The sequence below is a fragment of the Serinus canaria genome, chromosome 3 (genome assembly GCF_022539315.1).
Source record: "Serinus canaria isolate serCan28SL12 chromosome 3, serCan2020, whole genome shotgun sequence".
NCBI classification, from domain to species: domain Eukaryota; kingdom Metazoa; phylum Chordata; class Aves; order Passeriformes; family Fringillidae; genus Serinus; species Serinus canaria.
The window spans coordinates 99182432-99209260 of NC_066316.1; the positions used below are offsets into that span (position 1 = coordinate 99182432).

The following is a 26829-nucleotide window of genomic DNA, read 5'->3' on the forward strand; positions in this document are numbered from 1 at the left end:
CCTCGATACAGAGGTTTTCATGCACCTGCAGATGCAGCACCTTGTGGTCAGTGAAGCCAAGTGTGGTCACTGGATCTGGGGGAGGGAGTCAGCTCATGTTGAGCTAAATAAACACTGGCAGCTGGTCAGCCGAATCATCTCTCAGATCTCTCTCAGATCCCTTGGTTTTATTGATTATAATGGAAGTTACTGCCCAGTGAAACAGTAGATGTCTGGAGTCTAATTCACCTGGTTTCATGGTTTACCCAGTTCACTGGTTTACCTGAGGTGTATGTAAAGAACTGGCACAAATGACAGAGGACTTGCTTCAGAACTCTGCTTCTTTGGAGCAGCAGTCAGAATCCAGACAGAACTACCCAGAACATCTCAAAGTTAGACAATGCCTGTGGTTAGGCAGCTGAATTGCAGTCTATATTTCTAGGTGCTCTTGAAGGTCTCCTTTTGTACATCTTCAAACTATAGGACTGAGCGTGTTTCTCGTGGAGGAGACAATCTGGGCTCCACATGAGTACCCTCCATACCAGCGTGGTATGTATTTTTAGCTTATATAGATGATATTTTATGTAAGATTTTATATACACTCCAGTATTATTTCTGCATATACACAAAAGGCAGGTATGCCTACAGCCATTTAAAAAACATTTTGAGAAGAAAAGTAGTTGTCTCACAATTAAACCAGTTATTCTGATTAGCAGGACCCAGTTTTAGTTCTTTCATACACAGTCTGCATGCAGAATGCTTCAAATACTAACTTCTTGGAGACTGTTCAAGTAACAGTCTCCACTTTTACCTGCTAAAGCTGCTGGCTAAATCAGTCATTTGATCATAAATAACCTCTCATCTTCTTGGGGAAAAAACCCTCAAAACATTAAACTTTACAATAATATCTTAATTTTCCTTTCTGATTGCATGGGGAACAACTCTTTCCTTGTTCTGCCTTATAAATGTGTGTCTTGGTAAATTGTTTTTATGATGCCATTTATCATTTTTGTGCTTGTGTGCTTTAGACTTTTAAAAATCTTGTAACCCTGAGGTTATAACCTCAAGTTACATGCTGTGTTTCACTTCTATTCCAGTCTTCTCAATATATGAAGAACATGTCTTACAGAGTCCTGTAAAATATTATTCTCTTCTTTAATGTCTAGGGCACGAGGTTATTATTTTACGTACCTTTTGTTGGGATAATTACATGATCAGCTTTCCCCTATCAACTGTTCTGTCAGTTCATCACTTACATTACTGACTCATTTCACACAGATTCAGCAGCTCATTTCAGCAGGCAGAGCCCTCTTTTCTGGTCAGTGTGGTATCCACAGCTGCATAGTGACTAACTCTTCACTGCTTCTGTATACAACATCTCTTATACATAAACTCCATGCTCATTGCCCATTCCTGGAATTCCTGCTCTGGCTACTAATCAAACACAATAGAGCCCTTTGTGCCCTCTTGCCCTTTCTTCTCCTCTGGAACTTCTTTTCCATGCTTATATCCAAAACAGGCAGGCTTCTTTTCCTTTCTGCATTGCATTCCTGTATATCAGGTTAACATGTTCTTCTTTAACACCTCCCTTATGCTAATATTCTTTAGCACTGATGTGGTGTTTCCAGCCACTAAGCAAAGTCAGAGACAGACACTACAGCATCCTAGATGTCATTCTAAAAAACATCCTGGGCAGTGCATCGTAAAGAAATTTGGCTCGTGAATGCACTACAGTTAAGAGGCAGATATGTTTGGCTGGCATTAATCAAGTTATACTTCTTAAAAAGGTGAATTTCCTGGCTTTTGTTTTGGTTGGCCTGGTAAATTATTAAAAGTGCTCTTTCAAAAATCACCTCTCACATACATATCTATTTCTTGCAATGTTTGTTTTCCTTTTGGATTTCTCTAAACTTTGGCTGTCAATATAATACTTCAAGTGCCAGTTTGGTCAAGCTAATATGTTGAAGATATTAGTTGTACAATGCTGGTAGGAAACCAGTCAGTCATTCCTGCATTTCTTAGCTGAAAGAGTTTGTACCCTACTTGAAAATGCATGGCTGAGGTCTCCTGTAGCTGGTGTCAAATATAGAACAATTATAAACCTTCTAGTTCACTTCCATAGTAACAGAAAAATATACCAATCACTCTCCTAAATAATTATTTACCACTTTCTGGACACTTTCTCGTTCACATTCTTCAATGGAGTGCTTTAGTCTAAGAATATAGTTGATTAGGCTAAAGTAGAGCCTGTCAGTTGAAAGAGACCCACAGTGATCATACAGTACAACTACCTGACCACTTCAGGGCCAATCAAAAATTAAAGCCTGTTGAGTATATAGAGAGAACATACATTTTAAAAAATTACCAAATAGACAACGAAAACTTTCAATTAATATGAAAATTGTTTTCAGTGAAAGCACTAAGTCACCGAAGTTACCAACTTTTTAAAGCTTCAAGAAGCTTTAAAATTCAGGTTTTTCCCTCTTATGTTACAGAAGAATTAGAAATTTTAAAATGTTATTTAAAGCATTTTTATAGAAAAAGATACTGTTCTCACCATCCTCCCTAGCCATGTACTGGTACTTTTGCATATATTAATGGCCATATAATTTATGCCTAGCTAGATGGAGGATCTGATCTAGCAAAACATGACCCTACAAAAACTACAAGTCTTCAGTTATATCAGCTGACATCAATGCCACTGAACAACAGAGGGGAATATACAATCAGCAGTGAGAGATGTTGCTTTTCAGCAGTAACCTGAGTATGGAGTAGCCTGAGCCAGTCATGAAACCATGTCCTGAGACTGAAGGGCGAAAATGAAGTTTCACAAGCTGTACCAAAAATACTCTGCATATAAGGTTACACAGAAACTTAATTCAACTGGGACCCGAGACTCCCAGCGCTTGATTCAAGTAAAATCAAGTGCTGGATTTTACTAATTTCAGTAATATTTAACTGAGTTTAAAATCAAGCAGGTAGCTGAACCTTGCATGACTTGGAGATGCAAGAAAAAGAAAATTCAGTTATCAGAATTACTGCTTTTATCTTCTGAAGTTATTTGTTACCTAAAGAATTGTTTGATAAATATGTTTTTTACCAGAAACATTCTCTGTACATGTACTCTAGCTGTATCTTGAAAAGATGCAGTGTTTGTTTAGATATGATGCAACAGCTGTTTCTTTGTCTATCTGGTGTTGTATTGCACATGTTCTCTCAAATATTGTTTTGACTTCCTGTCCTTTTGTACAGGAGATATGGGCATAGTACCAACACAAAGATAATATTGCTACATACCTGATTTCATTCTCCTGTTAATCTTTTCTTCTGTTAGCAAAACAAAATGCCTACAGTACACACTTCATGCTTTCTTTATTAGTGATTTTGATATCTATATAGTACAAAAGGACACCCTTATTTCTTAAAAACCCCAAACTGTTTCAGTCCTTCCAAAAGCCTCCAACAAAACTGTTGATGTTAATACTGTTTCAGACTGATAAATTCATGTGTGCCTGGCTGGGAGCACCATGACCCAGCACAGCACTTTTGTATTAATAAGACATAAAGTCAGACCATTTATCATTTTGTATAGCCAGTACACAAATTAGAGAACAGCTTGCCAGGGTATATTGTGGTCTCATTATTTAGTTTTTGCCACAGTTGCAAAATAGATAGCTTTGAAACCTTCTTGTGCTCTACTGTGACAGGAGAGTGTTTGTGTCATGGTGACCTGACTGAGTTGTTCAGTTGCACAGTGCTGACTCAGGAGCCTTAAGTGTGCTCACCAGTTTGCCAAGCAGCAGACTCTTGTAAATTAAACAAAAAAGAAAACTCAACAAAGACCTAATCCCTGGCAGTTTGCACGGGTGTAAGGTATTCAGCACTGCAGTCAGGATATGAAACATCAGGAGTTGTTTACTGGAAGTTGCTGAGGAGCACATGCTTTCAGTACGGTACAGTATATTTTCTATATGTCCGTGCTGAAAAATACTGTTGCTGATTAATAAAAATATTAATATATCATAAATATACCATTATATATTGGTTACTGTTCAAATATAATATTCATGTGATATTTTACAGCTAAAATTAATGCTTTAAATATATTAATTTGTCTGCATTTTCTGTCTCTTGTTTGCTGTCCTTGGTTTGAGTGATTTCCTCTTAGGAAAACTTTGAAATACTAAAAGTTCAGACAACTTGAATTTTTAAACCCTCAAAGTAGATAATTCATATATAAAAACTGCTGAGTTCACTTTCTTAAATGAATTAAATTTGAGGATTGTACTGATACTTTTAACTAAAGATATTTCATTAGTGCTTTGGATTGCTTATTTTTGTTTGCAAATGTTTTTTATTTAATGCATTTTCAACATATAACACTTGTGCAATCAGCCTCCTGATTGAGTAAACCCTGAGGTTCAGATCTATTTGTAATGTGATACACTCATCTACAGATGTATTTGCTATCCACAGATGGTGAGGTACATTTTAAACTGCTCCCATTGTATTTGTGTCCACTCTTTGTTCATCAGATGGAGAATATGACCTAGATACAGTAGAGTGTGCTCTGCTAGTAGAAATTAGTGAAGCTCTCTTTCAAGCACTGAGGCCATTTGCTGTGGATGAGGTGGAGCCTCTGAACCTGTGCACTCTGTGTGCATCCTTGGAGAGCTGCCATAGGCACTGGCTCTGCCCCTGCTGCCCTGGCAGACAGCTCCAAAGTGTGTTTAAGCTGTGCATTCTGGTATCTGTGTGTGCATGTGGCTGCCCCACAGGCCTCTGCTTCACTGCTTCCAGGGGTGAGCCTGGAGGGGTGGGGGTAGGAATGAGTCTGGAGGCTTGGTGGAAGGAAAAACAAAAGTCTGGTTTTGAGGATGGCTCAAAAAGCGAACCTGTACAATCAGTACAGCATTACTCTTTGTGTACTCCTTTTGGATTTGGAAAAGATTCTTGGAAACACTCTATAGCACCAGTAACCAGAAGAAAGAGTAGTATTGGTTTCCTAGAATTTTCTTTAGAAAAATGCATTTCAAGATTATCTCTCTCCTGACTTGCCAATCTGCTCCCTACTGCTTTACTCTGAGATCTCAAGTGGCTGTTCTCAAAGCACTGGAGAAGATGTCTGAGACAGTTCTTGGAGAGGGAGTTGTGTCTCCTTAGGTAATAGTGAGAGAGCCTTTGCACTTACAGCAATGCCCCAGACCTGTACAACTTGGAGATATTTTTTACTAATTTCCCAGTCACCACTTTGATCATTGCTTCCTAGCCCTGATTTGTGGCACCTCCTTCCCTCCCTTTCTCTTCCCTCTACTTGACTTCTTCCTGCTGCTTAACAAGCTCAATTGGTTTTATGTATGTAATTCTTTTTTTTTTAAAGAGAGTTTGAAGGTGGCCTCTGAAAGAATTGCTTTCATCCAAAGCCAGTAGCTGATCAAAGCAATGCACAAAAGGCAAATGAGAGCCAAGGCAGTGCTGCCTGACCAGCCACAGGATCAGAGTTCTGGGCTGGAGAAATAGTAAAGCAAATCAGCTGCACTATGCTGGAAGCTGCTGATAAAGGATTTTCTCTCCAGTAACACCTGCAAAGTTTATGAGATGCTGTAGGAAAATCAAGGAAATCTGTATCAGAATACATTTTTTCTTGCAGAGAGGAATGTGAAAGCATTTACAGGATGAAGTGGCTCTGCCTAAATGTATTTATTGCCATATCATGTATTAGACTCAGTCTGCACTTTAAGTGCAACACTGGACTATCACCACCTAGATCACATTTATTTTTATCAGCTGGCTCCTTGGCCCAGTTGTTGGGATATAAAGGAATGGCAAATCTTTGAGAAGAAGGTTCATTCTAAACCAAGAAGAAAATAAATGAAAATCAGTGTCATCATTATATCTAAAATAGACTTCCAGTGAAAATTAAAATAGATTAATAATAAATGCTTAGTCACTTTTAAAAAGTCTGTCTTTACAGATACAGATTTTTATCAGGCATCAGTCTCAATAGTGCTTATGATTATGATTTTTTTAAAATTAGAAGAGTATTCCAACATACAGATTTTAACAAGGGATTTGTGTTATGAGCAATTTGAACTTTGGCTTTTTTTTCTTCTATTTAAAATAAATTAAAATATAGTGTCATTTTGAGCACAAAACAGTAAATTAAATAGCTCAGAAAAAAATCAGCTCTGGTTTGAGAGTAGGCATAAGAGTTACTAGGGTGAAGGAAGCTTACGTTTTCTGTCGCCATAAAGGAAGACCATACTTTGTCTTAAAACCAAAACAGTCTTTCATCCTTAATTAATTACAGGAATTTGATTGCAATTAAAGTTTTCTGTTTCCCCAGAAAACTACATTGTAGGCTGTCACAGCTTGGATTCCTTGTCATTAAATTGCCAAAATGCCTTAGTCCGGATCCCCCAGCATAGCTGTATATTTTAATGAGTTTATGACAACTTAGATTGCTCTGGATTTCATCAGGCTTTAATTGTTTTTTTGGTTTTTTTTTTTGGTTCAGTTGAATTTTGTATGAATTTGTATGAGAAGTTTTTTTTGTTGTTTTGGTTTGGTTTTTGTTGGTTTTTTTCCAGATACATCAGGAAATCATTTTTTCTATAGAAATTATTCATTTCATTTCATTCATATGTTCCCTGCATGATATATAGTACTTAAATTGAAAAAACGAACACTCAGAAGTAATGCTTAGTGGATTTGCAGTTGAAAAATTTCACCAAAAAAATTAGAAAACACTTTTTTTTAAAACTGTCTTTACTACGGCCAAAATGGATGTGAAATAAATCCACAATAAGAATGATCCATTAAAAAAAAATTTACTTCCTGCCTGAAGAAAAAAGAAAGCAATAGCTTTTTTGTAGTGTTTTATTGAGGTGCTTTAACACAGATTTGTCCAAGTTTGTTTTCATCCTTTTTTATATTGATAAGTTAGGAAATGGACTTGATTTTTCAGTAGGTGGGGGAATTTTCCTGTATTGAATTTCATTGCAAAAGTGTCTGTATTAATCTCTGCAACAATCTCCTGAGAATAAAGACATTTCCCTGTTATTCACTTGTGCAGTGAGTGAGAGAACTGATTTCAGTGATTAATAAAAGGAATGTGGCTTGGAATCTAGAGTTGCCAAAAAAAAAAAAAAAAAGGCTTGACACCTTTCAATCTGTGCTGTTGTTCCAACATCCTGTTGCTTGGAAACATGAGTCAGGGGAGGAAATCATCTCACTGTTGGTGCGAGAGAAAATCCCTTTCTGTAGTCAGCCCGATTTTCAAAATCAAAGAAGACCTCAGATAAAAATTAAAAGCAAACAGAAGGTAAAAAGAAGTGGTAGAGAGATCTGACTAGTCTTGTTGCAGTATATTTGTTTTATGGAAGCAGCAGCAGAGTTGTTCTTGGCTGTATAGAGGTGGTAGGATTAAGTTCTCTGTGACCTGTCATCAACCTTAATCAGTCTCTGTGTTTCATCATGAGCTACTATCCAAATTTTTTGGAAACCATTAAGCTTAATCTGGACTGGTCTTTAGATAACATTTCTCATATAAGTCCACAAGACATATGGAAGTTCTAAGATCTGGTAACAGAGAATGAGCTAGAATTTCTGGCAAAGATAACTGTGGTTTTATTTAAAGGTTTTAAGTTGCATTTAAAATGTAATGGGATCTACTGAACTGCCAAACTTTTGTCATATATGAAACAGAATGACTAGAGACTTTTAATTCATCTGACAGCTTTACTGCTGAGGAATAAGTTACTTCCCTGAAGAAGTGAATTTCAATCAACAGATCCATAAGTGATTACTGATTTTATTCTTGTTGATAGTGGTAGAGTTGGGCTCAGGAAAGAACTGTAATTTCATTTCTTAGCATCTTTTGAAGCTTGAAAATTTCAGGATAAGACTAACAGACAAAAATCAAACCCTTCTTGAAGATTTTGATGAAAATCATTTTGGTAAAATGTTGGTCTCGAAGTAATCTCAAATGAGGTGATGGTTCCCACGCTCCAGTGTTATATCATAAACATCAGTCTTATGAGCCCTTTTTCCCCCTCTCTCTTACTGCCAAGTCAGTCTGTCAGAATGGTGAGGAAACAGATTTGACTTCCAGAAACTAGTACTTTTTCTCAGAAACTGTCAATAATCCACCTCTTTACAATGCTTTTAGGTGGTTTTGTACTGACAGAGAAAAAGCTTTGTAAATTACTTCTGCAGGGGATAATTTTGTGGTCCATGAACAACTAGGTTGATTTCTGGAAGAATAACTTTTAATTTCTCTTTGCCCATGTGGTCTACAGCTGTATTACTAAATGAAACAATTGAAGGAGAGATTTCTGTGTGCCAGAAATCAATTTTCTGTTGTAATGTCTTGGCATACAGAGGGCTTGTACTCCCTCTCTTCAGTAGTTCCAGACACACTCGAGAGTCACGATGGACCAGTGACTGTTCCTGAAGGGCATTTTGGGTTGAGTAACCTTATTTTGAGACTAGTAGTAAAGATACAACATATAATACTTTATTGTGTCTCCTGGGGGGTGAATATCAGAGTGTCTTTTAGTTCTCCTGAATCAAGAATTTTATATAACCTGTGGGAATAGATTTATGTAACCTGTGGGAAATAAATACCACGCAGTATCACTTCTACATGTGACACACAATATAAGAGATTAAAAGTAATTTATTCGTCCAAATCCAAAGCTAGAGATAACACTGTAATTAAAGATAGCTTCATGAAAATAAAAGAGTAAATTGTGATGTTTCATGGCTGGACTGAATCCACGAGGAGGATTTTGCAGGATGTATCACTACCATTGAAGAGAATCAGTTTTGTGCTGTCTCCAAATTTATTTTTCTTATAGTTATATTTACATACGAGTTCCTAGCCTAATATTTCTTTCTTGTTAGACTGATGTTTTTAATACATCAGTAGAGACTTTACTGGACTTTACAAATATTGATGAATTTTGAGTGTTACTCAATAAATATAACTTATGTTCAAAGGGCAAAAGGATCACAGAACTTTTCTGGTACTATTCTGTTAACAAATTGTTAACCTGAAGTAAATAATGCTTTATCCCTCCTCACAGAAAAAAATTAATAGATACCTAAAGATTTTACATACTTAAATCCATTGTCCATGCAAACAAATCCTTTCTTTCTATGCAAGCGAAAAACTGCCTTTTGTCATAGTGATAGCAAATTCTGTTGGAGAGCATCAGAACATCTTGCTCTTCTCCTCTTAGAAATGATACAATAGAAATTAACTCTGTTAAACTATTTCAGAAGAATGAAAGCTGGCTGCTCAAACTTGGAAACCATATTCACTGCCATAAAGCAATAATGAAAGGATTAATGTAGTAAAATAGCAGTGTAAATTATACTGTGTAATGCAAAAAACGTGCAGCTTAATATGAAACATTCCCACCTGTAACAATTTGTAAGTTGTATCTAAGGGTGAATTTCTTAGTAATCAACCAGGTCTTCCTAATTTCCTGCTTAATTACCTTGATTATTTTTTTAAGTCAACATAACACAGCCTACATATACTCTTTAGTTTCCTTAGTTTCTGCTGAGGGCATGCTTTATTCATCAGTCTGTTTCAATGGGAGTTGTTAAAAGCCCTGGATTACTTGCTATGCTCTAAAGTCCATGGCATTCCTTAGGATACTCAGTCTGTCCTAGGTGTAGGGTTAATTTTGTCCAGAATTGCTGTGCTAGATCTTCAGTCTTCACAAAATCCTAGCACTCCTCATGGCAAAAAGTCAGTGAAGTGCTGCTGTCTGTTCCACCGTGCACAAGATCTCCCAGTGTGATCTGGGTGCTGGCACTGAATGACCTCCTGCTGCTGGCCCTCACCCTCTCTTGCTGTGACCAGTGACCGTCGTGGCTCTCCTGCAAGGGATTGCCCTCCTGGCTGAGGGAACTCCTTACTGTAATCACAGCATGGGAGGGCATAGCAGGTTTTCTTAAACCTTGACTAGTTCAACTGCAGTTGAACTTGAAGTTGACTCTAAACGTGACAGGCATTCACACTTAAGAAGGTCCCTATTTTTCTTAATTACATAGACCCTGTTTACCACTGAAATGCTGATAGTTCTTTATTTGGAATTTGAGATGCTCTAAGTGACTAACAAACTTTTGCTCACATTTTCAGATGCCTGGACTTAGCATCTCTCTTTGCCAGCATTATCCATGGGTTTTAAGGCATTGTCCTGACCTGCTTCATTTGTATCTGCAATTTTTCTTAGAGTCCCTAGTGGCTCAGAGTGGTTTTTGTCTTTTTTTCATGCTTTTATGAGGCTCTTCCAGGTCCAGCTCTTTGCCTTCCCCCTCCTTGTTATGTTGGCAAGTATTTTCCTCTGCATGCTCTCCATGGAAACTGACCATGTGACAGGGAGATGCCCTTTGATTTATCAGTAGTTGGGGTCGAGGGCCATCCTTCTGTGTCAGTTTGTGGGGATTTTTTAGTAGATCTGGTCACTATGTGCATGGCTTAGACTTTCACAAGCATTTGCAAGTTTAGCCTGTAGCACCCAGTTGTATCCAAGAGAAACATAAATCAGGGCTGGGAGTGCTGAGGTCATTGAAGCAGGGACATAGGACTCAGTTTTTGCTTCCCGATTCCATGGGATCAGCAATTGTCAATTCAGATGCCACAGTCTGAGCGGCGCTAAAGAAAAGAGGGGATGACAACCATCATATAGGTAGTGGGAAATGGTTTCTCTCTTGCTTGCTTTGGAGAAGTAATTTCTCTTGCAGTTGAGAGTCAGTGGGGCTCTGAACAGCAGAGACTGGTGCTGGCAAAAAAGTTCCTGCAATGCCTATTTTCTCATTCCAGTGGTGTGTGTTTGATGATGAAAAATGGCTAAAAAATATTTATCAAATCTTCCAAAACAGGTTGCTGTGTTTATGATTGTGTTTACACTGATTTTAAGATCACACAAACACATGAGATCTTACAAATCCAAAAAGCATATTTTTGTTTCTTTTTACCAACCCATTCACAAAATTAAATTAGCTGCCTAAGAGGCAAACAAACATGCTTGTGTTCCAAAGGATTACAAAACCTGCCTCTTTCACAAATAGTATAATCCTAATTGATTCCATATCTGTAACATCACATTGATAAGATGATGGTTTCTGCCATCCTCAGGATTAAATGCAGGGTTTCTCTTCTGACCACTTGTGGGCTCTAGATCCTGAGCAAGCATTCAGCATTGAATATAACTCATTTCAGAGCTGGCCTGGGGTTTCCTGAATATGCCTTTGATAAAGCTTGTTGAGGACATTACTGATGTCAGGCTTTTCTCATTGTCTTCAGCTGCCTTTAGTGCAGGGGGAAGCAGTACTCAAAAGGAGTGTGGGATGGGAACTGTGATCAGCTTTCTGTGTTGGAGGAGATGTAGCCTGATTTCCATATTAGCAGTGAACATCCCAAATAGGCTGTGCAGTTTCCTGTTTACCCCTTACCAAATGGATACATCAGTACTATTCAGTGCAACTCCTCTGATTTTGTGTATATACATGAATATTTTGTTGATAGTGCCTTCTTTTAGACTAAATAATTTTCTTTAATACTGCCTCCATTGTTTTATTGTACTCATTATGGTTCTGTTAATATTGTGTATATCTTTTATAGCAATGTTACATCATGTAGTACTAGCTATACTCTCTATGCAGTATTAACATGATATAAACAAGTACACTAAAATCTGATTATATATGTAAAATATGCTTTACAAAGTCATAAAACGATATCCAAATCAACAAGTTTGTATGTTGTTCCCTTCAAACCCCTTTTCCCATGACAAGCAGTATGTGGTTTCACAGTGGTTTTCCTTTTGCTTGACTGGTTCCTGCGGGATGCTTCCCAACAGGGGAATTTCCCAAGCAGCAGCCAGGGCTGAGGAGGGGCTGTTCAGTGTTTAGGAATTACTGCCACAAACAGGAAGCGTTTCATGCTTTCTATTCACAGTTACTTGAGGAGGGAAGGGACATGGGGCCCAGGGCAAGAGCTACTTTGTAATAGGGAAAGAAAGCTGACATGGCTTTTGGTTACACCAGTTCTTTGTGTTCCCTGTGGAAAGTAGGTGTCAGTTAAGTCCATGCAATATTCAGCTGGAATAGACTGGCTGCTCAGTGACAGATTGAATAAATTGCATGGTTTCACTAGAAGTAAAGTCCTAATAAATAAGTGAATGCAATTCAAGGCATGTAGATGGATACAGTTTCATTTAAAAAAAAAAAAAAAAGAAGCTGGTTTTTACAAGGAAAAATACTCTTTACGGTGAAAAGTAAAAGTTATATTTCACCATCTCTGGGATACAGCAATGTTGCATTATTTATGAGACAGCACCTCTGAAAGATATGTTGAATTGCTTTACCCAGGTTCAGCCATGATGGGCCATGCAAAGATAAGTACAAAAAACTGTGCTGTTGCCCAGATCATTTATTCTGCTCAAATCGCTTAAAATAGGAAGGCTGTTTAATAACAGATTGATGACTATTGAAAGTACCTCTCCTCAATTGCTATCTAAATCAAGGAATTACTTGAGTCAGATTTCTAGTCACTTTTTCAAGAAGGTGCCAAAACTTGCTGCCTTTCTGCTGAATTAGAGAAAGCTGTTACTTTTAGATAACTTCCTGTAATTTACCAGCAGGATCTGCTCAGTGACTGCTGCAGTCAGTGTTCCTTGCCTTTCTTTGTGGACAATGAAGCATTTCTCTTTCATGAGAAATGTTGCGCCTGGCATCAGCATGCAGTGATTGAGTCCTGAGTGAGTGCTTAAATTGTAATATCCTTCTTTCTTTCTTTTTTTTTTTTTTTTTTTTTTGTCTCTTCCTGTCTCTTTTGCCTTTTTCTTTTTCTTTTTTTTTTTTTGTTTGTTTGTTTTTGGAGAAGATGGGAAATTCTTATGCTGGTCAGCTCAAGACAACACGGTTTGAAGAAGTGTTGCATAATTCTATCGAGGCCTCTCTCCGTTCAAACAACTTAGTTCCCAGACCGATCTTTTCTCAGTTGTATTTGGAAGCTGAACAGCAACTGTCATCACTGGAAGGTAGGAAAAATTGGAATTTCTATTTCTGTCACAGGCAATTCTGCTATTTGCTCAGCCGTGGCTCAGCATACACATTTTAAATCATAATATGGATAAACATAAGTTTTTATTTTTATTTTTTTATGGTCTGCAAATATATATGTATTAGAAATGGATTAAAATAGAAAATGCACTGTCTTTGATTTTGACAAAATTTAGCCACTTGCTCAGATTCATCTACACACATAAACTGAAGTTCTAGGAATTGTTCCATTACATTTGTGAGAAGTCTTTGAAGAATTGGAACATAAATCTGTTATCCTATAATTTATTATAAACTGCTCAAAGTCACACAGTAAATGGTAGAAAACCCATAATAGATTTGTAAAACATGTATTCTAAGACTGATTTTCAATGTGCATAAATACAACATAAATATTTTTTAGCTTTTCAGAGGGTTTATAATTACTTCAGGCATAATATTTGTAGTTATTATGTGGTTGCAAAGGTAAAATTTAGGATGTGTACTCTCACAAACTCTGCACAAGTTGATATTTAATGAATAGGATTTCTCACTGAATTTTTGTGTGTGTTTACAGAAGCCTTTCTTAGTAATGTAGTTTAAATGAACTGTGTGTATCTGATAAACAAACTTATGATGCAGTTTGGTGTTACTTGTAGAGGTCTCGTGGTTTACAGTGAGTTTACTGGTGTGTGTATAACATTGGCATGGTGGTGTAAGGTTTTGTTTAATAATTTGATTATTTAGTCATTTCTGTCAAAAGGGTGGAGTTTCATGTCTTTTGTCTACACCTATTTTCCCTGTCATACTTTACTGCTGTTACAGTGAGAAATGCATAAAGGTCCACAGTAACACACGCACACACACACACACACACACACACAAAATTCAGGCCATGGAGTAGTAACAGATAAGAGTATTTTGCACAGAATAAAGTCTTTGCTATTGCCTCACAGTGACAGCTGTGAGTATTTCTTGAAAAAAAAATTGTTTACATATCATTTGTTATTTCCTCTTTTCTTCTTTTTTTTTACTAATATAGGACAAAATAATGAATATACATTAATTGTTTAAATATATTTGCTGTTTATTCCCTGCACAAAGTGATCCTTCTATCAAACTCTTCCTTAAGAATTTAATAAACTTCCATGGTAGCTGTGATGTCACAAAATTGATTATGACATCAGTTGGGAAAGATAGCACAGGAGCAGATGCATTATTCAGGAACAAAAGTGCAATTTCACCCTTCTGTAGTTTCTTTCTTTCAAGACTTTCAAAGAACTTTGCAAACCTTGAGGGGCCGATTCTGTGTTTGTTGTAGTTAATGGAAACAGAATTGAAGTGTAATTAAAAGTCTCATAACAGCCTGGCAGAGAGCATTCCTTTCATGAAAGTTTCAGACAAGGGGAACTCTGAAGTGACCTATAATAGAGTGCCTCCTAGGTTGTTCCTCAGGTGAAAGAGGTCTTCAAGCTGCTCTTACGTACTGCAGCCTTGTCAGAAATTGAATCTTCCACTTCTAGCTACACAAATCCCTGTGTTCTGAGGGCCAGGAGGCACCTGAATCAGAGAGACATCCTAGGGGGCTTGTGCAATGCTAATGAAACCCTTTACAGGTGGCAGCAGCTCATGCTTGAGTGCTTTCTCTTTTACTCTTTCCACTTTTGAACTGAAAATGCTGTAGGTCTCTTATTTCTTAGTCTCCACTTCCATTTTCCATTTCTTTCTCAAATCACCTACAATAGTTGAACAAACCTCACAGTTTACCTCTGTCCAAAAAGGAAATCAGACATATCCTGTTCTGTTCTCTTCATCTACCCATACATTCCCATTTTCTCCCTTTTCATGAATTTTGCCATCTTTTGGATATTCCATTCTGTTAATTTAATACATAAACTCAGCAGAAAGAAAAGAGGAAATTGGTCACCTTTTTTTCCTTAGTTGGATTTTTTGCTGGTTAGCAAGCTGGGATGGCTCAGCAAAGGCTCCATTAAATGAGGAAGGAAAGGGAGGAAGGAGAGGGAGGAAGGAGAGGGAGGAAGAAAGGGAAAGGGAAAGGGAAAGGGAAAGGGAAAGGGAAAGGGAAAGGGAAAGGGAAAGGGAAAGGGAAAGGGAAAGGGAAAGGGGAAAGGGAAAGGGAAGGGGGAAGGGAAAGGGAAGGAAAGGGAGAAAGGGAAAGGAAAGGAAAGGGAAAGGGAAAGGAAAGGGAAAAGGAAAGGGAAAGGAAAGGAAAGGAAAGGAAAGGAAAAGGAAAGGAAAGGAAAGGAAAGGAAAAGGAAAGGAAAGGAAAGGAAGGAAAGGAAAGGAAGGAAAGGAAAGGAAGAAGGAAAGGAAAGGAAAAGGAAAGGAAAGGAAAGGAAAGGAAAGGAAAGGAAAAGGAAAGGAAAAGGAAAGGAAAGGAAAGGAAAAAGGAAAGGAAAGGAAAAAGGAAAGGAAAGGAAAGGGAAAGGGAAAGGGAAGGAAAGGAAAGGAACGGAAAGGAAAGGAAAGGAAAGGAAAGGAAAGGGAAAGGAAAGGAAAGGAAAGGAAAGGAAAGGAATTTCTTATATAGGAGCAAGGGGAAGGAGTGGAGAGACAGATTCAGCCCTTTTGTGTTGCATTTGGATATTAATCAAGATTATGTTGTAACACATAACTTACCCTTTACTTAAATAGCATAGATGAAGAGTTTCACTTTTCCCTTCATTGAATCGCTGCATCTTTGTCTTAAAACCATGCCCTTAAAATAGTTGTGTTTAGTTCTTAGCTGCGTGCACCAGGACTGGAGCTTCATGTTTAGAGTTTAAAAGTAAACGGACCCTTCAAATCCTCTTCTAGATTGGACTGTAAATCTTCATTTATCATGACAGATAAATCTTTAGACTCCAGATTTACTTTCTCCTCTTTAGCTCTCATTTATCTTATAGTAGTTGTCTCGATGATTGTGCAATAATTTGTCAATAAAATAAAAGGATATTCTGAGAGGGCTGTAGGAAAGAAAAGAGAAATCCTTGATGATATCCTATGGGATTGAGTACCTGATCTGAAGTCAGTTGAAGCAAAGAGAGTATGTCCAGTTGACACTGGGCTTTGGAGGATGACTGCCCTGCTTCACTGTTTTTCTGTTTCAAGACTAAAACCTGGATCAACAGTGTCATTTCAGTGCCTAACTGCTCTTTTACTTGCCCAAGTACAAGCAACTATTCACCTTCTTGCTGGTCCTCAAGTACCTGCAGCCCTTCATGACTCAATTTTGCCAATGGAAGCTCTTGTTGTGTTTGCTGCAGGCGTGTCCCTACAGACCCCTAGAAGCCTACAGCCTAAGACACAAACCCCACTGGGTTCACTTAGTACTTTTGCACTGTCTCTCTTGTATGTAAAATGTTCCTCAGTACTGTCTGTGGAAATGTTTTCCCCATTCTCCAGCTAATTGCTCTCCTCTGCTTGCAACATTTATCCTGTTTGCCAAGAGCGTGTCTGAGCCAGAAGAGGGCATGGAGCCATTGGTCAGTATGGTCAGTTTTGCTGGAGCTGTTGAATCAGTCGTGAAAAAAACATTGTCCTTTGGGAAGAGAGAAGGAAAGAGGCAGTCTCTAGTTGAAGGGTGAAACACATAGCAATAAAGCCCTCTAAAAACACCTAACACATTCTAAATATTGAAGCTTACATCATGTATTCCTCTTCAGCATTCAGTAGTGCTGCCATAGTGCCCCCTGGACTAGCACAGTCCAAGCACAGGCTGGTGTGAATGATCCTCCTGAACATCTGCCTTTCCTTGACACTGTACAGGGAGTGTTGGTGCCGTACTTGGAGCTCTGGATTCTGGTAGGAGACAGACGGGCTGAGAATTAGGTGTTCTTGTCATGGCATCATCTGTGGTGAAACTAGTATCTAGCAGGAACTGTTTTTTCACTGTCCTGTACAAAACCAAGGACATGGTCAATGCCTAATTAATAAATTCTGTACTTGGACTGCAGCCAGGACATTCTAAAGTGACAAGAAATAATGACTTTGGGTTTTATTGGCCATTAATATTATAAACAAAGGATACAGTTACACTGTTTTGATCAGCAAGAGATCAAGCATTAGAAGGTAGTCCCCTAAAAATTGTGCACTTATCTTAAAATAATTTGATTTAAAAATTAATAAGTTGAGGCTACTTTTTATTAGTGCTTTAAGGTGTTTTACTTTCTCAGGTGCAGTTGAGTCATGTTTTTGAACTTCTTTGTCACAGGAACTAACATCTTTATTTTCTTGGTGAAAGACATTCTATCATAAGCATGACTGGAAGTTGGAGCTTTAAGGAATAACAACTATCAAGAGTTGGCAACAGTAAAGTCATTGTCAAGAGAAGAGAATCCAGTTTGCTGTAATACTTTCTGTAACTGGGTCACCCTGTTCACTCACTGGTTTTTTGCCAGCATTTTTCTGGTGTCCAAGTCATTTATGCTATGATAATTTGCAGCAGGCAGCAGAGCAGATAATGAGGAAGAAGAAGAAGAAGAGGAGGAAGAAGAAGGCTCAGAATCAAGTAGTCCTCCTGTTTCTTACCAGGTGAAGCCTCCCCCAGAAGGATGTTGCACTACTGATGGTAAGAGTACAAACCGTGCTGTCAGAAGCATTTGCCCTACTGAAAAGGGTAGAATTTGGGCTATTTCCCCTATAATTTGTTAGAATGAGATAATCTATATGATATAAAAATCCTAAAAATGTCAGTGTTCATTACCTGCCAGATGAAGCTGGATGGCTCTCAGTTGCTCTTCTATTTGACAGGGTCTTTGTTCAGTGTCAGATAAGCATTTGTGTAGGAATGCCTGGCACAAAGACAGAACTTCTGTTCTCTTAGGCAACATTGCCTTTACATTGTCAAGTTAACAGGCACAGCATTTCCTAAAATGAGTGTGATAATTCTTATTGCTTTATCACCACTCTTTCCTGTTTAAAGTGTATTAAGTGTAAAAAGTATTTGAAAACCCAGGAAAAGCTGGTGAAATTCACAAGATTTTTAGAACTATTTTCTCCCTTTTTGAATGTCTGACCTAAGTTATGATGAAAGTGATGAGTCCCATAAATACATAGGTTACAAAGTACCACCAAGAGAAATTTCACTGTGCATTTTCAAGTTTCTGTTTGTTTATGGCTGACCAAAATGAGGGGAAGAAAATTCTCTTTTAGTATGCCCTTGTATGGTATTCACATGTGTGGTGTTCAGTCTCTGAATAGAGAGAAGGGCATGTCTCTTGTGAGACAAGCAGCGAAGAGGAAAAACACAGTTCTTATCTCACTTGCTGTGCCTGTGTTGTGCTAAAGTAGAATGCAATATGGAGATTGCTTACCCAAAGTGAGGATGTTTTGTTCCCTTGGCCTATCAGGGCCAAGAAGTTTGTGTGTGTGGGACTGTCACGGGACAGTCACGGGAGAATCAGAGATGAGTGCAGCTCTGTGCAGTTGTGAGCAAGAGTGAGTGCCTGGCAGATTCAGTTTAGATGAAATGTACACAGTATAGTCTAATAAAGTAATTCATTAGCCTTCTGATGATGGAGTCAGATGCATCATTCTCTCTCCCTCACCAGCGTTGGAGTTGTCATTGTTTTACAATACCCTTGATCTTAGAGGGTAAGACTTTGGCTGTCATTAAAAATATAGGAAGTCCTTTAACAAAGACAACTGTGAGCAGGAAACAAAAACATCTTGTCAACTTAAAATAAATTGAATTGATTTTTTTCTAGGTTTCTGCCAGGCTGGTAAAGATTTGAGACTGGTTTCAATTTCTAATGAACATATTGAGGTGCCATCCGGATTTTTACTTGTTGGTGCAAAGTCCCCAAATTTACCTGATCACCTGTTAGTGTGTGCTGTGGATAAAAGATTCCTGCCAGATGACAACGGGCGCAATGCCCTGCTGGGTAAGTGTCTGACTGCAGTAACTGAATTCTTCTGTGGTTTCAATTAATAGCTAACTGTTTTTTTGAGTTCAGCAGATCTTATTTCTGTTCCACATCTGCAGTAATGCTCACAGGTCATGCACAAGAAGATAACAAGTCAGAGCTGGCTGTGTTTGCTTTGGAAAGATACAGAGTGAGCCACTTCATTAGAGGTGCTACATCACCTTCTGTCCATCAGTCCAAGGCTAAAGTCATTATTTGACTGGTGCATGTCCTAGTTGCTGGAACTGCACATCTGGTAACTGGACTGGTTGAACTGCGGCCTGTGTCTGTTGTAGCTGTCCAGATATGGATGTGTACATACTGTAGGCCTGTCAAGTGGAAATTTCAGGCTCTTATATATACATATAAACAGTTTAATGATAGTTTAGACCACAAAAAATACTGACCATTTCAATTTACCTCTTTGAGATAGGGATAATATTCTCCACTGTGTTTGAACAATAGCCTGGGTTCTGTTCCTAACCAATGACTTCTTGCTATCATCATAATATAAATAAATATGAGTGATTAAAAGTTGAAATTTTCCCCATATATGCAATCAGTTTCAACTGTGTGTTTGAAAAATACTCTTAGTAGCATGCTTCAATTTAATGTGTTTAATCTACTTAAAAGTTTAACTTCTGACATAAAAATAGATCCTTCTATCTATTTTTATTATACTCTTTCTGATTGCCATTAACTTCATCCAAATCAAGCCAAATAGGGAAAATCTGCAATCATGTGAATTACTGAAATGAATATTATTGTTATTAAAATGGAATATTTTTTATATTGGGAAAGGTGGTGCATATTTGGAGGGGGAACTCATTTTGCAATCAGACACTCTCAGGTGGGTGTATATTGTTTTCAGAGTTCACAAAAAAATGATGCATCATATTTTTGTGCACCAGTCTGAGCTTTGAAAAGCAAAAGGGAAACATTTCCCCAGAATTTTAAGAGGTTTCTTTAACAAATACTCAGGGATATGACATGAACTCAATTATTATCTCAGTTTGAGCAGCTCTTCAAGGCATTTGCGTTGACAGTGGAGTGTGAAGGTGCATAATGTGATCCTATGTACAGTAATTTCTTTTCCTATGTGATCTTGTAGAGTTGGATTGGTCACAGTGCGTTTGACCAGTGCTTGTAAAAGAATTAGGAGGGTTGTAAATCACCCACGTGTTGTCATTTTAAAGATAAAGACAGGAATGTTGTACCACTCAAGTCATTCAGTGCTAGCACTATTAACAGCTTAAGCTCCTTAGGCTGTTAGCAGAGAGGAAGTAGTGTATTTGTTAATTGCGTGCTAAACAAGAACAGAAAAAGGCAACAGGAACATAATTGGGAGGGTTTTATGCTACTTGCATCCTCAGTTTGCTTTTTTAATACATTTTAGTTTCCTGAAACCATTTAAATGCTTATTTTTGACTGTTGTTATACACTTAAACCCCAGATAACCATATTCTTTTGCAGAAAATTCTAGTAACTCTGTAGTATGACTTTTATGTGTTCTACAACAAGCTCAAATACAAAAGAGCTTACCTGCTTTAAGATCTGAAGTCTTCATCTGGAACGTGGAGATAAAATAATATTCCTGGTCCCTAATCTAATAAAAAAATTATGTATGATAATACATAAATGATTCAAAAATAATGTCGTACTAACATGAGGATAGTATACCATTTGTGCAGTAGGTCATACTGTGGATAGAAATGATTGTTTGAGTCAGGTTTTCATATCCCAGTGCAAGTCAAATCAGGGGAAGTAAAATTAGAAGCAGACATGAGTGGTCTCATGCTTTTGAATACATAGTGGAATAAAAACTAGAACCATCATTGCTCTAAATAATCTCTTAATGTAGCACAGTGATCTCTGTCTGGCAGTAGATTTAAAGTGAAAACATGCCATATGAAGAAGGGAAACAATTTAGTGTCTTGCTTTTCAAGACAGCATAGAAGCCTTATTTTTGGTATTCTGAGTTCTGTCAAACATGTTGGCCTTTTGAAACAGCATGGAAAATTGTCCCTTCAAGCCTTTGTAAGTTTAGAGGGAAATTGAATTGGATTCCTTTTGAATTGAAATTAGCTGCCATGAGTCAGAGTATATATTAGTAAGGCTTGTTGGTGATACAGACACAGGATTTGCAACTCTTCAGCCTCACTGTTTTGGTTTTTTTTCATGTTTTTCCTTTTAATATACTGTATTTTTGTAAGGAAACTGTTCCTCAATACTGTTGACTTTTTTCAAAAGAGTTTATTTAATGAGAGAAGACACCAATGAGTTACCCAATAGTTTCCTGGTTTCTTAGGTCTGCTGCATGTGTTTGTGAAGCTGCCTGTGGATTGTACAAAAAGACCAGAAGAAAGCAGGAAATGTCTCAGTAGTTTCAGGGCCACATTTTGACTTTAGATCTTGTTCCCATTTGGGGCTGTTGATATTCCTCTGAGGCGTGTACCATTTTATTGATAATTGACAACCAAATTGTCCCACCATCCAAGCAGCTGTGCTTGTGATTTGAAAGTCATTTCTGTTGGAGGTTGTTTTGTTTTTTAGTTTTTACAATTGATGTATTCCATAGGAAGAAAACCTCAGCAGTTTCTGGAAAAGACTATATTTTTGATAAGGAAAATACCTCCAGGCATGTTCCTCATCTGATTCTGTTAATCATGTTAAATCACAGGTTTAACAGCTTTGCAAAACAGATGCAGGTTTTGCTTTTAGGAGGCTGTTTCTGGGTTTTATGCAGTCTAAAGGAATGCTTAGACGGAGGAAGTGATCTGTGATAGTGAGATATTTATTATTTCCTAATTAAAGCAGCAAACATGTATCACCCCAAAGGAATTTTTTTCTCTTCTTGTTTTTTTTTTTTTTTTTTTTTTTTCCCAATTCTTGCTATTCAGGGGTGTCTCTCATGATAAACAAAGCAAGTATTCACCCACCATTTCCCAAAAGACCAAACAGCTGCCTACTTTCCTATCAGGAAACAAGAAATCCTTTTTTTTTTCCTGTGGGTCCCTAAGGTCAGAATGACAGAGGAAAAGATTAGTTTGCTTGCATTGTAAGCTGTATGTAAGATGAAAACATTGTAGTATTAAATACTGTGACTGCTTCTTATAAATATGTAACTATCTGTTGGGCTTTTGTAGCAATACTGAGTTTCCATACAATGGAGCTCTCCGCCTTGACCATGTTGATTTTATTCGTTTTTTAAACTTAGGACTTCAGTTTTCAAATGGAGTGGTACTGAGTAGGTGGGAAAACCATGGAGCATTGTCAGTGTTTGAGTGCCTTTTTCTGTGAGTAGAACTGAAAAGAAGAAATACTTGTGGTGAAAAGTTGAAAATACAATCATTCTTTGTTCAAGCAAGCTGCAAACTTTCCACCAAATTATTAATGTTAATTAAAAGCCTGTTATTCATTTAAAACAAAAACAAGAAGAAAATATCCAGCTACTTTATGAAAGATTTGACTATGAAATATTAAGTGGATGTCCTTGCATTCTGGACTCCTCTCTTTATCCCTACACAAGCTCACTGTTGATCCAAAGGAACCATTTTATCAGTGAGAAGGTAGGTCAGATTTCATAACCTTTTGGTGCAAGGTCCTTCTTCAGAGCACAAGGTCCCTTCTGTGGAAGAGCTTTTTAAATTATGGACAATTGATTATTGTGATGTGAGCAAATTCAAGCAAATGCATATGACAAATCACAGATGCAATCAAACACCTTCTGATTAAACAAACTTCAGAGGGGAGCAGCCTTTAGTCACAACTGAGCTGAGCTCAGTATGAACCAATGACCGAAAGGTGAAAGGCTTTTAGCCCCTAAACTCCAGGCATTGATTTCTAATTCTCTTGTGAAATCAATCCCATGACATAGATATATTGGGTCACCTTATGGCTGACCCAAGTCCCCTGACCTTTGTGCTCTCTATAATGTATGGAAGAATATTTAATGCAGCTTGTTTATGAAACAAGCTGTCCCCTCTGTCAGCTGCTGCCTTGGGCCATGGCATGAACGGGGCATTCAGAGGAGGATGATGAAATGTTTGGGTTCTCAGTGTTACTCAATCTGCCACATAAAATGCTCTGAGCAGGGGTGGCAGAGCCCTGCAATGAGAAATGACTGAACAGCATTTTATTGCACTGGAACTATAAGAGCATGCTGTGTTCTCTCTGTGGTTTCAGGGCTGAGCTGCATTAATGAAGCAATGGCTGTCACCAAAGAGTGTCAGTCAGAGGGAATGGATGGAAAAGGATGTTGGCAGGAGCTTGCAAGGAAGGACTGAGTCACACTCAGAAGGGCTGCAGAAACTGGACGTGGATGATGATAATTTAACTTAAAGGAAAATTAAAAAAGAAACTTATAAAATGTCCTCCAAGGGCTTTTCAAAACAAATGGACAATTTAGATCTGTTTAATCCTTGCTAGCCTCACCTTATGCTATATAGACTGTAAACTAATTTTCCAGTAGATGCTGCAGAGTTAAGAATAGATGATAAGGGCAAAAGGTTTTTTTCAGGTAAAAATTATTGCTAAATCTGGTTTGGGCAGATGTAATTTACAGAGGTGATCTGAAAATCTGAAGTCCAAATGACAGAATTTTGTGTCTGCTGTCCAACTTGGGTTGAACAAATTCTTCAACATATGGCTTTGTCAAGTTGCTTTGTCAAGACACTCCCAGCAAAATGATAAAACCTAAAAAGTGTACTTTTGGAAAAAAACAAAGAGTAAATTTGAAAACATGCATGGTCTTGTAGGTGGCAACCAGGCAAAAATTGCAGTGCTGCTGCTGTGATGCTCTGTGTGCTGCCAAATAGATGGGAAGTTTTCATTTGCCAGCAAAAGCATTTCTGATGATTTCTTAATCAGCATAAAATGCATGGGAACTCTACAGCTTTTGCCACATCCGTTCTAATTTTGTTTCCTTTTGTTGTTGCTTTTATTGCAGCTACTCAAGGCTCTGTGATGTTAGACAGATGCTTTTGTGCTGACTGATATAACACAGAGGATTCTGCAGAGTCATGACTTGTCCTAATTTTATGAGTCACAATGACTTTTATCATCCTACTGACTAGGATCAGAGAGATAATAGGCAGCCTTCAATGGTTGTTAGCCACTTGTTCCCATGGTTACCAGACCAATCTCCACATCAACTTTAGTTTTTAATAAATTCTTCTGAACCTTTTGAAAACTAATGAAAGTGCTCAGGTTGAAAACAAGCAACAGGTGTTTACAGAGAATTATGTTTCAGGGTTTGTACTTTACAGAAAGAAAAAAAGTATTGACCATTAGTTTGTAAATTTAATCTGTTTGAGATATGTGATGGAAATAATAAATTTTATAAATGTCTCTTATTTAATTTATCATATTCTTGATCCTTTATTCCAGTTTTTTCTCTTCAATGGTATTGTCCACCTTGTGTGTAATACATTTCCTTTATTTTTACCATGTTTCAGTTCACTGAATACACCCTTTTCATTTCAATTCCTGTTATTACACATAAAAATGTACATTACATATGAATAAAATTAAAGAAAAGGTCATACTTCAGGTCATGTGTAGGGAACAGAGAAAAAATTTCCATGAGGAAGATTATCTTTTAATTGCTTAAATAGGATGATAACAATAACAATAATAAGTATTTTCAGATAGTTGCATTAGTCTGATGAAGATGAAAATGTCTTAAGAAATACTTTGTAAAATGGACAAAAGAAAGAAGAATCTTAAGGCAGCTGTGTGAGCAGTGCCCTTTATTTACGATGCTAATGACATCAGCACATGAGCCCCTTGCTGAGGCCCAGGCTGTGTATCCCAGAAGGAGAGGAAATGGCAGTATCCCTGGAAATGCCCCATCAAGCCTGAGTACAAAAAGCTTTAAGGGGAAGGACTGTGTCTCTGTTGTGTCTGTAAAGTTGCAGACACTTTGTTCCTGTAATCATAAATAGTTTCAACTGCTGTGAAGTGCTGACACAGTCCAGCCATAATTTGACAAAGCTATTTTAAATTAATAGCCCAGGAAATCTTTAGAATTTTCTCTTCTCTAAAAGTGGCTGTAGTAGGAACTTGGTACTTTAATATGTTTAGATCTATCTAAATATAGTAGGTGAAATATACTTAATTTCTTGAGACTTAATTACATGTTTCATTGAATTGAGTGAAGTGAAATTCATGAAATTGAATGATGTCAATGAAAACTGAAAGAGAAGTGAAGCATGTACATGCTGTGGTGCTGAATAGGGCTGGGGTTAAGCAATTGACTCAGCGCTCTTCAGTCAGAAACTCTTCACAGGTAGGTAATAAAAGGAATTGTGATTTTTTCTATGGGAGAAAATGAAAAATATGGCCCATTTTATTTGTGTTTTAAATGTGGGGCTGTGTTTCTGCAGTCTGTTATCTGAAGTGCAATACAGTTTCTGTACAAAGTGCAAATACTTTTTTTGAGGAAAACAGTAATAAATATTTCACTCTCTGAAAAAAAAACAACCAAACCTAAATACAGCATTTCCTCTAGAAAGAGTCATGTTTGAATGTTATTAACAGTGACCCACCTATCTCATTGGATTATGTGTATTGTTTATTTCATCAGGCTTCTCTGGCAATTGTGTTGGCTGCGGCAAGAAGGGTTTCTGCTACTTTACAGAATTCTCAAATCACATTAATCTTAAACTGACCACTCAGCCCAAGAAACAGAAACACTTAAAGTATTATCTGGTCAGGAATGCACAGGGAGCTCTGACCAAAGGATCTGTAATCTGCTGGAAAGGGGCAGGTAAGATAATGAAGCTGTCTTCCTTGAGCTCTGGTTTTCATCATCCAAGCTTAATTATCACAGGGTCTGGCATCTGTGTAAAGCCTAAGAGAGATCCTTTGAAAGACTCTCTAAAGCCAGGTGACTGCTGGAGTAGCTGTAAAAGCCATTGTCTGACCTAATATGAGCCTGGCATGTCTGAAGACATTGGTTCCTTCCTTCATTCCACGTGCTGTAGCCTCTAAGCAATTCATGTGTGAAATTATCAGAAAGATAAAGTTCTTTTTTTGTTGTTGTTTTTTTTTTTTTTGGTTAAGAGTTCAGAGGCCGGCAGTCTTCAACCAGTACCTGCTCAAGCACCTTGTTCCAGCTGCCAGAAAGCTCAGGCCTCTCAGGAAGCACCTCCAGTGAGCCTCTCCCACCTGCAAATCCCAGTGCTCCAGCTGGGACTCAGCAAACAGGTACCTCTTGGAAGGAAAACACACTGGGGTTCCCCTGCCACTTAACTCTTCTGTCCTTGTGTATTTGGGTACTTGTACTTGTGTGAAAGCAAAGGCAAACAAGTAAGCACATTGCCTAATAAAACAAGTTGAATAGAATTAGAGATCTATTACAAAGAAAGAAAGCAATTATACTTTGAAGGCTTCTCGCTGTCCATTTTCTCACATCAGGTTTATGTATAAAAGGTTAGCAAATAGTAAATAGGTGTTCTGCAGCTTGTTCACAGTTGAAGCAAACTAGAATGTTTTAAAAGGGCTTTATTTCTGAAGTGTTTTTCCAGCTGTCACTTGTCTGGTCACAGATGACAACTGTTACAGGATCCAGTGTAATTTTAGCTTTTTTTGTCTGATCCAGTCTATTTTATGCTATGACCAGAATCCTTTTCAAAACAGACAGTATATGGGCATCAGCTTAAAAGCTTGTGAATTTTTTCTTCTGCTGAGAAAAGTGACTTTAATATTAAGAAACAAACTAATGGGAAGTATCTGTAACTTACTTTGTATTAAAAATTCTTTTTGCGACCTTTACTTTTCCATTAACTCGACATAAATGAAAGGTGATAAATGACAGAGGCTAGAGTGATCTCTCTGAGCTTCTTCATAATGAAAACAGCTCTTTAGTGTCTTGTGACTA

General features: G+C 37.6%; 1 protein-coding gene across 1 annotated transcript in view; it reads left to right on the plus strand.

The window, feature by feature from the left end:
* GREB1 (growth regulating estrogen receptor binding 1) overlaps window positions 1–26829 on the plus strand; it is an 88092-nt gene that overhangs the window by 18913 nt on the left and 42350 nt on the right. The window contains exons 2-6 of the mRNA XM_018920887.3: window positions 12884–13040; window positions 17486–17611; window positions 18750–18926; window positions 25534–25716; window positions 26013–26156. Coding sequence (XP_018776432.1) covers window positions 12884–13040; window positions 17486–17611; window positions 18750–18926; window positions 25534–25716; window positions 26013–26156 — 787 coding nt within the window. The remainder of the gene's footprint in view (window positions 1–12883; window positions 13041–17485; window positions 17612–18749; window positions 18927–25533; window positions 25717–26012; window positions 26157–26829) is intronic.